This window comes from Cetorhinus maximus, chromosome 9 (genome assembly GCF_964194155.1).
Source record: "Cetorhinus maximus chromosome 9, sCetMax3.hap1.1, whole genome shotgun sequence".
Classification (NCBI taxonomy): domain Eukaryota; kingdom Metazoa; phylum Chordata; class Chondrichthyes; order Lamniformes; family Cetorhinidae; genus Cetorhinus; species Cetorhinus maximus.
In genome coordinates this window covers 133,737,788-133,749,895 of record NC_135887.1, presented here as the reverse complement: position 1 = coordinate 133,749,895, position 12,108 = coordinate 133,737,788, and the positions used below count along the sequence as shown (strand labels likewise).

The window sequence follows — 12,108 nt, the reverse complement described above, 5'->3', positions numbered from 1 at the left end:
CTGACCTGCTCTTGTAGCCAAAGTATTTATATGGCTAGTCCAGTTCAGTTTCTGGTCAATGGTAACCCCCCCCAGGATGTTGATAGTAGGGTATTCAGTGATGGTATTGCCATTGAATATCAAGGAGCGATGGTTAGATTCTCTCTAGTTGGAGATGGTTACTGCCTGGCACTTGTGCGATGCAAATGTAACTTGCCACTTGTCAGCCAAAGCCAGGATATTGTCCAGGTCTTGCTGCATTTGGACATGGACTGCTGCAGTATCTGAGGAGTGGTACACAGGAACAAAGCTTTGGTTCATCTTACTGCGAGCAGTTCTGGGCACCATACTTTAGGAAGGATATATTGACCTTGGAGGGGGAGCCCCGTAGATTTACCAGAATCATACCTGGATTCCAAGGATTACACAAACTAACTGGAATTTAGAAGATTAAGGAGTGATGTGATTGAAGTTTAAGTTTTTTTAAATTCTTTCATGGGATGTGGATGTAGCTGGTAAGGATAGCATTTGTGGCTCTTCCCTAATTGCCATTGAACTAAGTGGCTTATTAGGCCATTTCAGAAGGCAGTTAAGAGTCTGAAGTCACATATAGGCCAGACTAGGTAAAAACAGCAGATTTCCTTCCCTAAAGGACATTAGTGAACCAGATGGGTTTTTATGGCAATTGATGATAGTTTCACAGTCATCATTACTGAGAATTTCTGTCAATTCCAGGTTTTAATGAATTAATTGTAGTTAAATTCTGCTAGCTGCCATGGTGGGATATAAACCCATGTGCCTAGAGTATCGGCCTTGGTTCCGGAATTACTACTCCAGTGACATTAATATCTTGTGACGAGATGGTGGTGAAGACTTTCGCTTTCGTTTGTATGAAAAGGTGCTTCCTGATTTCACCCTTGAAATGGTCTAGCTGTAATTTTTAAGACAATGCCTTCTTGTTTTGGATTCCCCAGCGAGAGGAAATAGTTTCTCTGTACCAACCCTATCAGATCCCTTTTATCATTGTAAACACCTCAGTTACCAAAGGGTTACACCCCTAGACCTTCTAAACTCACAGAATCACACAGTGCAGAAGAGGCCCTTCGGCCCATCGAGTCTGCACCGACACGTGAGAAACACCTGACCTACCTACCTAATCCCATTTACCAGCACTTGGCCCATAGCCTTGAATGTTATGATGTGCCAAGTGTTCATCCAGGTACTTATTAAAGGATGTGAGGCAACCCGCGTCCACCACCCTCCCAGGCTGCACATTCCAGACCGTCACCACCCTCTGGGTAAAAAAGTTTTTCCTCACATCCCCCCTAAGCCGCGCCCCTCACCTTGAACTTATGTCCCCTTGTGACTGACCCTTCAACTAAGGGGAACAGCTGCTCCCTATCCACCCTGTCCATGCACCTCATAATCTTGTGCACCTCGATCAGGTCGCCCCTCAGTCTTCTCTGCTCCAGAGAAAACAACCCAAGTCTATCCAACCTTTCTTCATAACTTAAATGTTTCATCTCAGGCAACATCCTGGTGAATCTCCTCTGCTCCCCCTCCAGCGCAATCACATCCTTCCTATAATGTGGCGACCAGAACTGCACACAGTACTCCAGCTGTGGCCTCACCAAGGTTCTATACAACTCCAACATGACCTCCCTACTTTTGTAATCTATGCCTCAATTGATAAAAGCAAGTGTCCCATATGCCTTTTTCACCACCCCACTAACATGCCCTTCCGCCTTCAGAGATCTATAGACACACACGCCAAGGTCCCTTTGTTCCTCAGAACTTCCTAGTGTCATGCTGTTCATTGAATACTTATCAAATTACTCCTTCCAAAGTGTGTCACCTCACACTTTTCAGGGTTAAATTCCATCTGCCACTTATCTGCCCATTTGACCATTCCATCTATATCTTCCTGTAGCCCAAGACACTCAACCTCACTGTTAACCACTCGGCCAATCTTTGTGTCATCTGCAAACTTACTAATCTTACCTCCCACCTAGTCATCTATGTCGTTTATATAAATGACGAATAATAGGGGACCCAGCACAGATCCCTGTGGTACGCCACTGGACACTGGCTTCCAGTCACTAAAGCATCCTTGTCATCACCCTCTGTCTCCTACAACTAAGCCAATTTTGAATCCACCTCATCAAATTACCCTGTGTCCCATGTGCATTTGCCTTCTTTATAAGTCTCCCATGTGGGACCTTGTCAAAGGCTTTGCTGAAATCCAAATAAACTACATCAACTGCACTACCCTCATCTACACATCTGGTCACCTCCTCAAAAAATTCAATCAAATTTGTTAGGCATGACCTCCCTCTGACAAAGCCATGCTGACTATCCCTGATCAAACCTTGCCTCTCCAAGTGGAGATAGATTCTCTCCTTCAGAATTTTATCCAATACTTTCCCTACCACTGACTCAAGTGAATACATTTTGCAACATGTTACCTTCATAATTAAATTCTCAAAAACAAAGCAAGGACATTTTCAGGATTTAAGAAATATTATCTGGAGACATGCCGTTGAAGCTTTTCATTTTCCACTCATAAGGACAGATGCAAGAATGCCAATTTCAAAGGGAGCAACAATTTATACTGCATGGAAAAGGGTGTTGGTTGGTTGACAAGTCGACTCTGATTGGATTTTTGTTTTATTCTTTCATGGGATGTGGGCATTGCTGGCTAGGCCAGCATTTATTGCCCATCCCTAATTGCCCTTGTTCAGAGAGCATTTAAGCTGTGGACCTGGAGTCACATGTAGGCCAGACCACGTAAGGACAGCAGATTCCCTTCTCTACAGGACATTAGTGAACCAGATGGGTTCTTACAATGGTTTCATGGTCATCATTAGACTTTTAATTCCAGATTTTTATTGATTTCAAATTCCACCATCAGCCATGATGGGATTCAAACCCAGGCCCCCAGAGCATTATGCTGGGTCTCTGGATTACTAGTCCAGCAACAATACCATTACACCACCACCTCCCCCAAATGAAATTGTCATGAAGAATGCATGGGGTCAATAATTTCCTGGTGCATTCTCCATGTAATGCCTTGATCAGAGTCTAATTGCCAACCAATCAGCACACTTTTCCCATCCAGTATAAATTTTGCTGCCTTTGAAATTTGGCATTCTTACATCTGTCCTGATGGAGTGCAAACAAAAAGCTTCGACAGCGTGTCCCTTTTTTCAGTAATACTCAAGTTCTGCACTTACAAGTGACTATAAATATTATCTAGTGGCATGTAATGAATGGGAAAGATAGCCCAGAGAGTACCTTTAGAATATGTTGTACCTGTCGGCAAGTCTTTTAAAATTTCACCTCAACACTGAAGCACAAGAATTGGTTATAATTCTATTGCAATATTACTAGTAGTCACGGTAATGCTAAATATTTCATTGAACATAAAATATTCCTAAATATATTACTTCTGTCCACTGCTTCCATTTTGTCTTCATCTCTCTTCAGCCCTGTTTTAAAGCCAATGCTTTATCAGTTGAATTTGATGTTAAGATTTTTCCTTTTCCATTAAACCAGGAGAATCATCCTGGAAGCATTTGCCTCAACTGAGGAGGGTAGGGGAAAGAGGAAGAAATCAACACCAGTGTTGCAAGGAGAAGTGAAAGAAACCAGAGAGAGTCAGAGTGGAGGTAGAGTACAGGGAGAAATTGGAGATTGAAGTGTCCTTAAATGGGCCAATATGAAATGGAAGGAAGTGATCAGATGTTGACAAAATGCGAGGAAGCAGCAGATGAGCTGAAAGTTAAAAAGATGGAATTAAGTAGTCCCGCAAATGTTGAGAAGTCATTTGTTGGGGGAATTTGCTTTGGCAGTAAAATCCTGTTGCTGTAAACGGAATCCAAATTGCAATAAATAAAAAATCAAATCAAGCTATCGGTATAAGTGATTTAAGTATTTATTTCAGATATCCAATCTTAACTTCAAGGATCGTGAAGCATTTATCATAATCAGTTGACACTCAAGTCTAAATTTGTCAAAAAAAACTAAATAAATTTAATTTAGATGTTGCCCCATTTCATCCTAGAGCTGGTATACACCTAGGCCATTAACACTTTGCCTCAATTTCGTGTGCTTATATCTGTGGCAAAATGTTGACTCACAGTTCCATAATTATGGATGTGATGAAAGTATAATAATTTGCATAATATTTTTCTGGTTTATCGTGAAGTAGGTTTATGGGGGTAAGTATAGTTGGGCCAGTGTGTGATTTAATTATATTCGGAGTCAAGTGAACTCCAAGTTTGAAATCATCAAAGGAAGTTAGGTGCTTGACATGCTAATGAGTAAACATGGATGCTGGCTTAGCATGTAAGGTGTGATGGGAATTTGCATTTTTAGATAAATGAAGGTATATTTGCATTTCAAAGGGATCTTTGTCTGTTTACAACTAGCCAGATAAACAAGGCTAAGGAATGTGTTTATTTTTCCCAAAGGTTGCTGACAATATATATTGGCAACATGAAAGTGTTTATATTATGAGGAAGATACAGTTTCAAAGGCATATGGAACAATAGAATATACATATTAAAACGAGAGAAACATATATAAATGAGAATAAAGGCTATGTGTCAGAAGACCTCACAGGAACCTGTGAAATAGCCTTAGTGAAGCCTCCAGCATGTGTGCATAAGGCTGTTACATAACAAAACTGCAAGTTGGGGAAAGCCATTTGGAATTCCACTGTCAAGTGGGTATTGTGTTAATTTGCTGGTTCTGTTTTAAATCTAAAATCTATTTTGGACTGTTGCCTTAAAGGGGGTGTAACTGAGGGTCAGGTTAATTAGGAATTTTAGAAGTTATTATGAAGTGAGTAATTGTAGTCTTATGTATGTGTTTGAAATATTTTATATTTTGTTAATAAATATTTTAATTTAATTTTTAAAAGTCTCTAAAGGTCTTGGTGGACTTATTACTTCTGAATTCAGTGCACATATCTCGTAATAAATACAAATTGCAAAACCATAGTGACAGCGTGACCACGTTTCCCTTGTGGATTTGGTCCATCTGGTACACATCGCCTGCAACGTCATAACATGGGCTAAGAACTTATTTTACAAAAGCAAAGTGAAATGGAGAGATTCCAGTGCAGAAGTTCTAAAGCTTTTTTCCCCCTCTTCATTTTTATATAGTTTGGATCATAATGGAAAGGTTGTTCAAATTAACTTTAATAATGCTACCCGGGACTCAATCTTTGACATCCCTGTGGAACTGGTGCACCCATTCCTTTCTGCTCTCAAGTACTACGTGGATCTTATGTACAAGCCAGAAAACTTAGTTACCTTCAAGATGGAAGCAGGTGAGTTGACCCACACAGTACCATTTTAAGTGCTGCAATCTTTCGTAATCAACGCTTTGTGTCCTGCATACTGTTCAATAAGCAACACATGGGGCCTCCAAAAGCAGTGCCTTCAAATCATGAAGTACACAATTCTGTTATTTGCATGGATTCAAATATTTAATCACAATTTTGAAAAATGTTCACTGCAGTTTAGCTGCAGGGCACAGTTGAAGAATTGTAGTTTTTTGGAGAAACGTGGCAGTCAGTTTTAACACCCTGTCTGTAGAAAACGTCACACCATTCCCATCTAGTGGTATTTGATCTTCACTGACTTTGAAGTCACCCAAGGTTCTTGCTGTTGGCAAAGATGCCAACTTGAAACTAAAACTCAATTCAACTGCCCCTAGAGATCATGGGCAACGTTACAGGAATTTAACAAAAACTCATGGAAGGAGTTTGCACACTATCAAACCTAGTGGGAAGCAGCACGATAGCCAGAAGATGTCAAGGGAAGTATTTTTTTAACATTACTTGGGTGTATATCTTGGGAGGATGTGAGGAGCAGGAGTGCTCGGTTGGGCCGCAAAGCTGATCCTTGGACCCCTTCTGCTCCAGCTCTCCCTTATGGAACCCCCCTCAACTACAAAGTTCTTATCTTATACCCCCTGGCCTGAATTACAGGTTGGGAGACCAATTTCCAAATATTTAAAATTCAAATCAGCCAGACCTCACTTCCTTCTGAACCTGCAGGTGTACCATCATCTGGGGCCTTCCACTCACCACTGCAACCGTCCCATTAATCTCCTCACATATACTCTGTTCAGATTAGGTTCACAATCTGAAGCAGAGATACATTTACACAATAGGACCATCTGTAGACAAGGAGACAGTTTTGAAGATTATTGTATTGGACTGGCATATTCCTCTGACTAACCCCGCTTCACTTAACCCCTCTTTATTGAACCTAAAAACGTTTACTAAAGAGGAGACCCATCAGTCTGCATTACTTCTTTGTGAGATGATCAAATAATTGCTTCAACTGATGTGTTTTTGTGAGCGTGTTTGCAGACAGCAAAGTACTTTTCTATGAATATGTCATCCATTTGTCTCATGTCACTTCTGGTTCTTTTGCCAATCATTTTAAATCACTGTCCTCAGGTTATTGACCCTTCCCAATGGGAACAGTTTCTCTCTATCTACTCTTCAAGATCACATGATTTTGAACACCTCTATCAAATCTCCTCCCAAACTTCTGAGAAAAACAGCCCCAGCTTCTCCAATGTATCAACGTAACTGAAGTTCCTCATCCTTGAAACCATTCTCTCTGCACCCTCTCAAATATCTTCACATCCTCCTTGATGTGTGGTGCCAAAAACTGGACATAATACTCCAGTTGAGGTCAAGCTAATGTTTAACACAGGTTTAACATCACTTTCTGCCCAGAATTCTGTATGAGTCACAGAGTCATAGAGGTCTACAGCACAGAAAAAGGCCCTTTGGCCCATTGAGTCTGCGCCAATCAAACAAGTACCTAACTACTCTAATCCCATTTTCCAGCACTAGGCCCATAGCCTTGTATGCCATGACATCGCGAGTGCACATCCAAATACTTCTTAAATGTTATGAGGGTTTCTGCCTCTACCACCCTTTCAGGCAGTGAGTTCCAGATTCCCACCACCCTCTGGGTGAAAACATTCTTTCTCACATCCCCTCTAAACCTCCTGCCCCTTACCTTAAATCTATGCCCCCTGGTTATTGATCCCTCCACCAAAGGGAAAAGTTCCTTCCTGTCTACCCTATCTATGCCCCTCATAATTTTATACACATCAATCATGTCCCCCCTCAATCTCCTCTGCTCCAGGGAAAATAGCCTGTGTATCCAATCTCTCCTCATAACTAAAACTCTCCAGCCCAGGCAACATCCTGGTAAATCTCCTCTGCACTCTCTCTAGTGCAATCACATCCTTCCTATAATGTGGATTCCAGAACTGCACGCAATACGCTAGCTGTGGCCTAACCAGCGTTTTATACAGTTTCAACATAACCTCCCTGCACTTATATTCTATGCCTCGACTAATAAAGGCAAGTATTCCATATGCCTTCTTAATCACCTTACTACCTGTCCCGCTACCTTAAGGGACCGGTGGACATGCACACCAAGGTCCCTCTGATCCTCAGTACTTCCCAGGGTCCTACCATTCATCGTGTATTCCCATGCCTTGTTTGTCCTGCCCAAGTGCATCACCTCACTTATCCAGATTAAGTTCCATTTGCCACTGATCAGCCCATCTGACCAGCCCGTCTATATCCTCCTGTAATCTAAGGCTATCCTCCTCACTATTTACCACCCCGCCAATTTTCGTGTCATCCACGAACTTAATGATCAATCCTTCTACATTCAAGTCTAAATCGTTTATATATACCACAAACAGCAAGGGACCCAACACCGATCCCTGTGGAATCCCACTGGACACAGGTATCCAGTCACAAAAACGCCCCTCGACCATCACCCTCTGCTTCCTGCCACTCAGCCAATTCTGGATCCAGTTTGCCAAATTGCCTTGGATTCCATAGGCTCTTACCTTTGTTATCAGTCTCCCATGCGGGACCTTATCAAAAGCCTTGCTGAAGTCCAAGTAGACTACATCAAATGCAGTGCCCTCGTCTCCACACCTGGTCACCTCTTTGAAAAATTCAATCAAATTTTTGAGATATGACCTCCCCTAAACAAAACCATGCTGACTGTCTTTCAATAATCCCTGCCTCTCCAAGTGTAGATTAATTCTGCCCCTCAAAATTGCTTTCAATAGTTTCCCCACCACTGAGGCTAGACTGACTGGCCTGTAGTTCCCTGGTTCATCCTTTCCTCTCTTCTTGAATAACAGTACCACATTGGCTGTCTTCCACTCCTCTGGCACCTCTCCTGTGGCCAGAGAGGTATTGAAAATTATTACCAGCGCCCCTGCTATCTCCCATGTCTCACTCAACAGCCTGGGATACATTTCATCCGTACCTGGAGATTTATCTACTTTTAAGCCTGCCAGATCACTTAGAACCTCCTCCCTTTCTATGCTAATTTCTTTAATTCTATCACAGTCCTTCTGCCTGATTTCCATACCCACGTTGTCCCTCTCACTTGTGAACACTGACACAAAGTATTCATTTAGAACCCTACCTACGTCTTCCGGCTCTACACACAAATTACCACCATGGTCCTTAATAAGTCCTACTCTTTCCCTAGTTTTCCTTTTATTCTTAATGTGCTTGTAACTTTGGATTTTCCTTTATTTTACCTGCCAATGTTTTTTCATGACCCCCTTTTTGCTCTCCTAATTTCCTTTTTAATCTCCCCCCTACACATTCTATACTCTCTAGGGCTTCTGCTGTTTTGAGCCCTCGGTATCTACCATAAGCCTCCCTTTTTCTCTTTATCCAATCCTGTATATCCCTCGACATCCAGGGTTTCCTGGATTTGTTAGTCCCACCCTTTGTCTTCACTGGAATATGTTGCCCCTGTACTCTCCCTATTTCCTTCTTGAATGAGTCCCACTGCTCTGACGCACATTTACCTAAAAGTAGCTGGTCCCAGTCCACTCTGGCCAAATCATATCTGATCTTATTAAAATTGGCTTTCCCTCAATTTAGAACTTTGATTTCTGGCCTTTCCTTGTCATTTTCCATAACAACCTTGAATCTAACGGAGTTATGATCGCTATCTGCAAAATGGTCCCCCACTGATACCTCTACCACTTTCCAGTCTTCATTTCTGAAAATTAAGTCCAAGACTGCCCCCTCTCTTGTAGGACCTTCTACGTATTGGCTTAAAAAGCTCTCCTGGATGCATTTTAAGAATTCCGCTCCCTCTAAACCTATCACACTATGACTAACCCAGTTAATGTTGGGGAAGTTGAAATCCCCCACTATTACTACCCTGTTATTTTTACACTTCTCTGAAATTTGCCTACATATCTGCTCTTCTATTTCTCTCTGACTGTTTGGGGGCCTACAGTACACTCCCAGCAATGTGATTGCTCTTTTTTTGTTTTTAAGTTTTACCCATATGGCTTCATTTGAGGAGCCTTCTAAGATGTCATCCCTCCTTACTGCTGTAATTGATTCCTTGATCAATATTGTGACACCCCCTCCTCTTTTACCTCCTTCCCTGTCTCACCTGAAGACCCTATACCCTGGAATATTGAGCTGCCAACCCTGCCCCTCTCTCAACCATGTCCCTGTGACAGCAATGACATCATACTTCCGTGTGTTAATTCCCTCAGTATGCTTGTATGGGGGAGACGGACAGTGAGAAAGATAGGGGAGACAAACCACAGGGAGCTGTATGGGAGTGATAGGAGTGAAAAAAGTATCATGAAACCCTGATTGTTTTTGTACTTTGAACAATAGATTAGGAACTGGAATCTTCCTGTATAGGGTTGCACTTAAAGAAACAAAGCTCTGTCTTTTGATTCCAGGTGATGTACTAACGTTCAATAACTGGAGGATATTACATGGCCGTCAGGAGTATATTTCTGCTGCTGGTTCTGCTCGTCACCTGGAAGGGGCATATGCAAGCTGGGACGAGGCTATGTCACGGCTCCGTTGTCTAGAGCAAGCATTGTATGGCAACAAGCAGTTTTAATAGAACTGCCTATTGATCTATAATAGAAAGGTGATTTTCAGCATTAAACAGTAATCCTTAAAGTTTTGACGATGCATGCCTCAGAAATGATCATATGGGAGAAACATGATAGATGGATTGCTACTAGTTATTTGTATCTAGGAGTTGGAAAATGCTAGCTCAAAGGAGTTACTTAAATTAAGCATTTTTGATTGGGAGGGATGCATGGCTGAGCAATGTTCCCTCTAAGATGCGCACCTGTGCGGCCGTGGAACATCAGGTGTTGCGCATTTAATTTTTTTTGGTTTTATAAAAAGATTTCTTTTCATATGCAGTGTATCCTTTTGACATTGGATATAACTGATCCGGAATACAATTACAGCCGTGCATATCCTGATGGTTAAATGAGGTTTATTGACACTCTAGCCCACAGATCAAAGAACAGGTAGACTCCCTCACGATAGGAAATTAACAGACAAGAGCTAAGCCTGACGATTAACCGGGTAGAATTAACAGCCAAAAATCACCCGTCAGTTCTTGGAAGCCAAAGCTATGTCATGACTTGTCTTTTCTGCAGCCTGTGCACTAACTCTTCTGCCCGCCACTTCCCTCCTGCCTGACCCGCACACTCGCGGCCTCCCTCCCTCTCCAGAGCCCTTACTCAGAGCGAGGGTTGGGGAGAGGGAACCAGCGGGCGGGAGGGAGACGGCAATTCGAGAGATGGTGAGCCAGGAGAGGCAGTGAGCTGGAGGTTAGCTGAAAGGGTTAGTAGGTTATTAAGAGGAATTTTGGGCCTGTTAACACCACTGATCTACTCATACTGCTGCAGTTGGCTCTGCAGAATTATTCAATGAAGATTGATCCCAAAGACATTCAACACACTAAAACAACAAGGGCAGTTATAGGGAGTCCACATCTCTAAGTAATAACACAAAGGTTCTTGTGAAGTTATTTCATGGGACATTTTAAGCCATGCATTTTTCCAAATACTAAATTTACCTTTGTATGCATTGTTTACTTTAAAAATGGTAAGCTATTTTCCTCGCTATTCATAGCAATTTTAAGTAAAGAAAACACTCAATAAGCTGAAAAAATAAAAGTTGCCTTTTCCACATTTTCTATCATTTAGAAGGAAAGACTCCTTAGCTCGTCCGATTTTGTCAAATTGAAACAGAAGATCCTTGCCTTGCCTTGAGCCGTCGCTACCAATTCAACTTTTGTTTTGTCAAATGAGTAAAATACTGCTACAAAATTTTTTTAAAATAACAAATGCCTCTCTCATTTATGGAAGTGTAGTGTTTCTGGTACCAAACTTAAAACCGAGAGGACATGAGTTCAAATGCCACCATGGTAAATTTAAAATTGAGTTCAGTAAATCTGGTAATTTGTGGACTAGCATGTTACCATGTCAAGGCTGGATGATATTCTTTCATACCTATGGTAATTTTTCAAAGATTAGTATAAATTTTTAAAGATTAATGTTTGTTTCCACTGATGGCACACATCCACACATTATCTTGATATTGGTGCAAAATACAACGTTCATTCATGGATGGAATAATATTAGAGGGAGTGTTGGGGCCAAGCACTCTTATTATAATCTTCCTCAGAGGCATGTTTTAATACTTGATTGTTGGTCATTTAACTGAACCAGTTTGGAAATCTGGAAAGTGAACTGCTATTTGGGAAACATGCATTGGATGTCTTTCCAGATCAACAGATAAATTGTTTATTTACCTCACTGTGGTTTAGAATGGCTGTGATATTGTTGTATGTCCTGTCCCACCGACAGGACAGATCCAGCAGAGGTGTCTGATCAGTGATATACAGTCGAGAGGGAGTTGCCCTGGGAGTCCTCAACAAAGACTCTGGACCCCATGAAGTCTCAGGTCAGCAGGTCAAACATGGGCAAGGAAACCTTCTGCTGATTACTACGTACTTCTCTCCCTCAGCTGATAAATCAGTGCTCCTCCATGTTGAACACCACTTGGAGGAAGCACTGAGGGTGGCAAGGGCACAGAATGTACTCTGGGTGGGGGACTTCAATGTCCATCACCACGACTGACCGAGCTGGCTGAGTCCTTAAAGACGTAGCTGCTAGACTGGGTCTGCAGCAGGCTGTGAGGGAACCAACAATAGGGAAAAACATACTTGACTTCATCCTCACCAACCTGCCTACGCAGATGCATCTGTC

The 12,108-nt window shown here is 41.9% G+C and overlaps 1 protein-coding gene across 1 annotated transcript in view; it reads left to right on the top strand.

The window, feature by feature from the left end:
* Nucleotides 1-11,655, top strand: part of bbox1 (butyrobetaine (gamma), 2-oxoglutarate dioxygenase (gamma-butyrobetaine hydroxylase) 1) — a 236,871-nt gene extending 225,216 nt beyond the window's left edge. Inside the window, exons 6-8 of the mRNA XM_078549550.1 lie at nt 5,148-5,314; nt 9,769-9,965; nt 11,044-11,655. Coding sequence (XP_078405676.1) covers nt 5,148-5,314; nt 9,769-9,935 — 334 coding nt within the window. The 3' untranslated portion in view covers nt 9,936-9,965; nt 11,044-11,655. The remainder of the gene's footprint in view (nt 1-5,147; nt 5,315-9,768; nt 9,966-11,043) is intronic.
* Nucleotides 11,656-12,108: the final 453 nt, after the last annotated feature.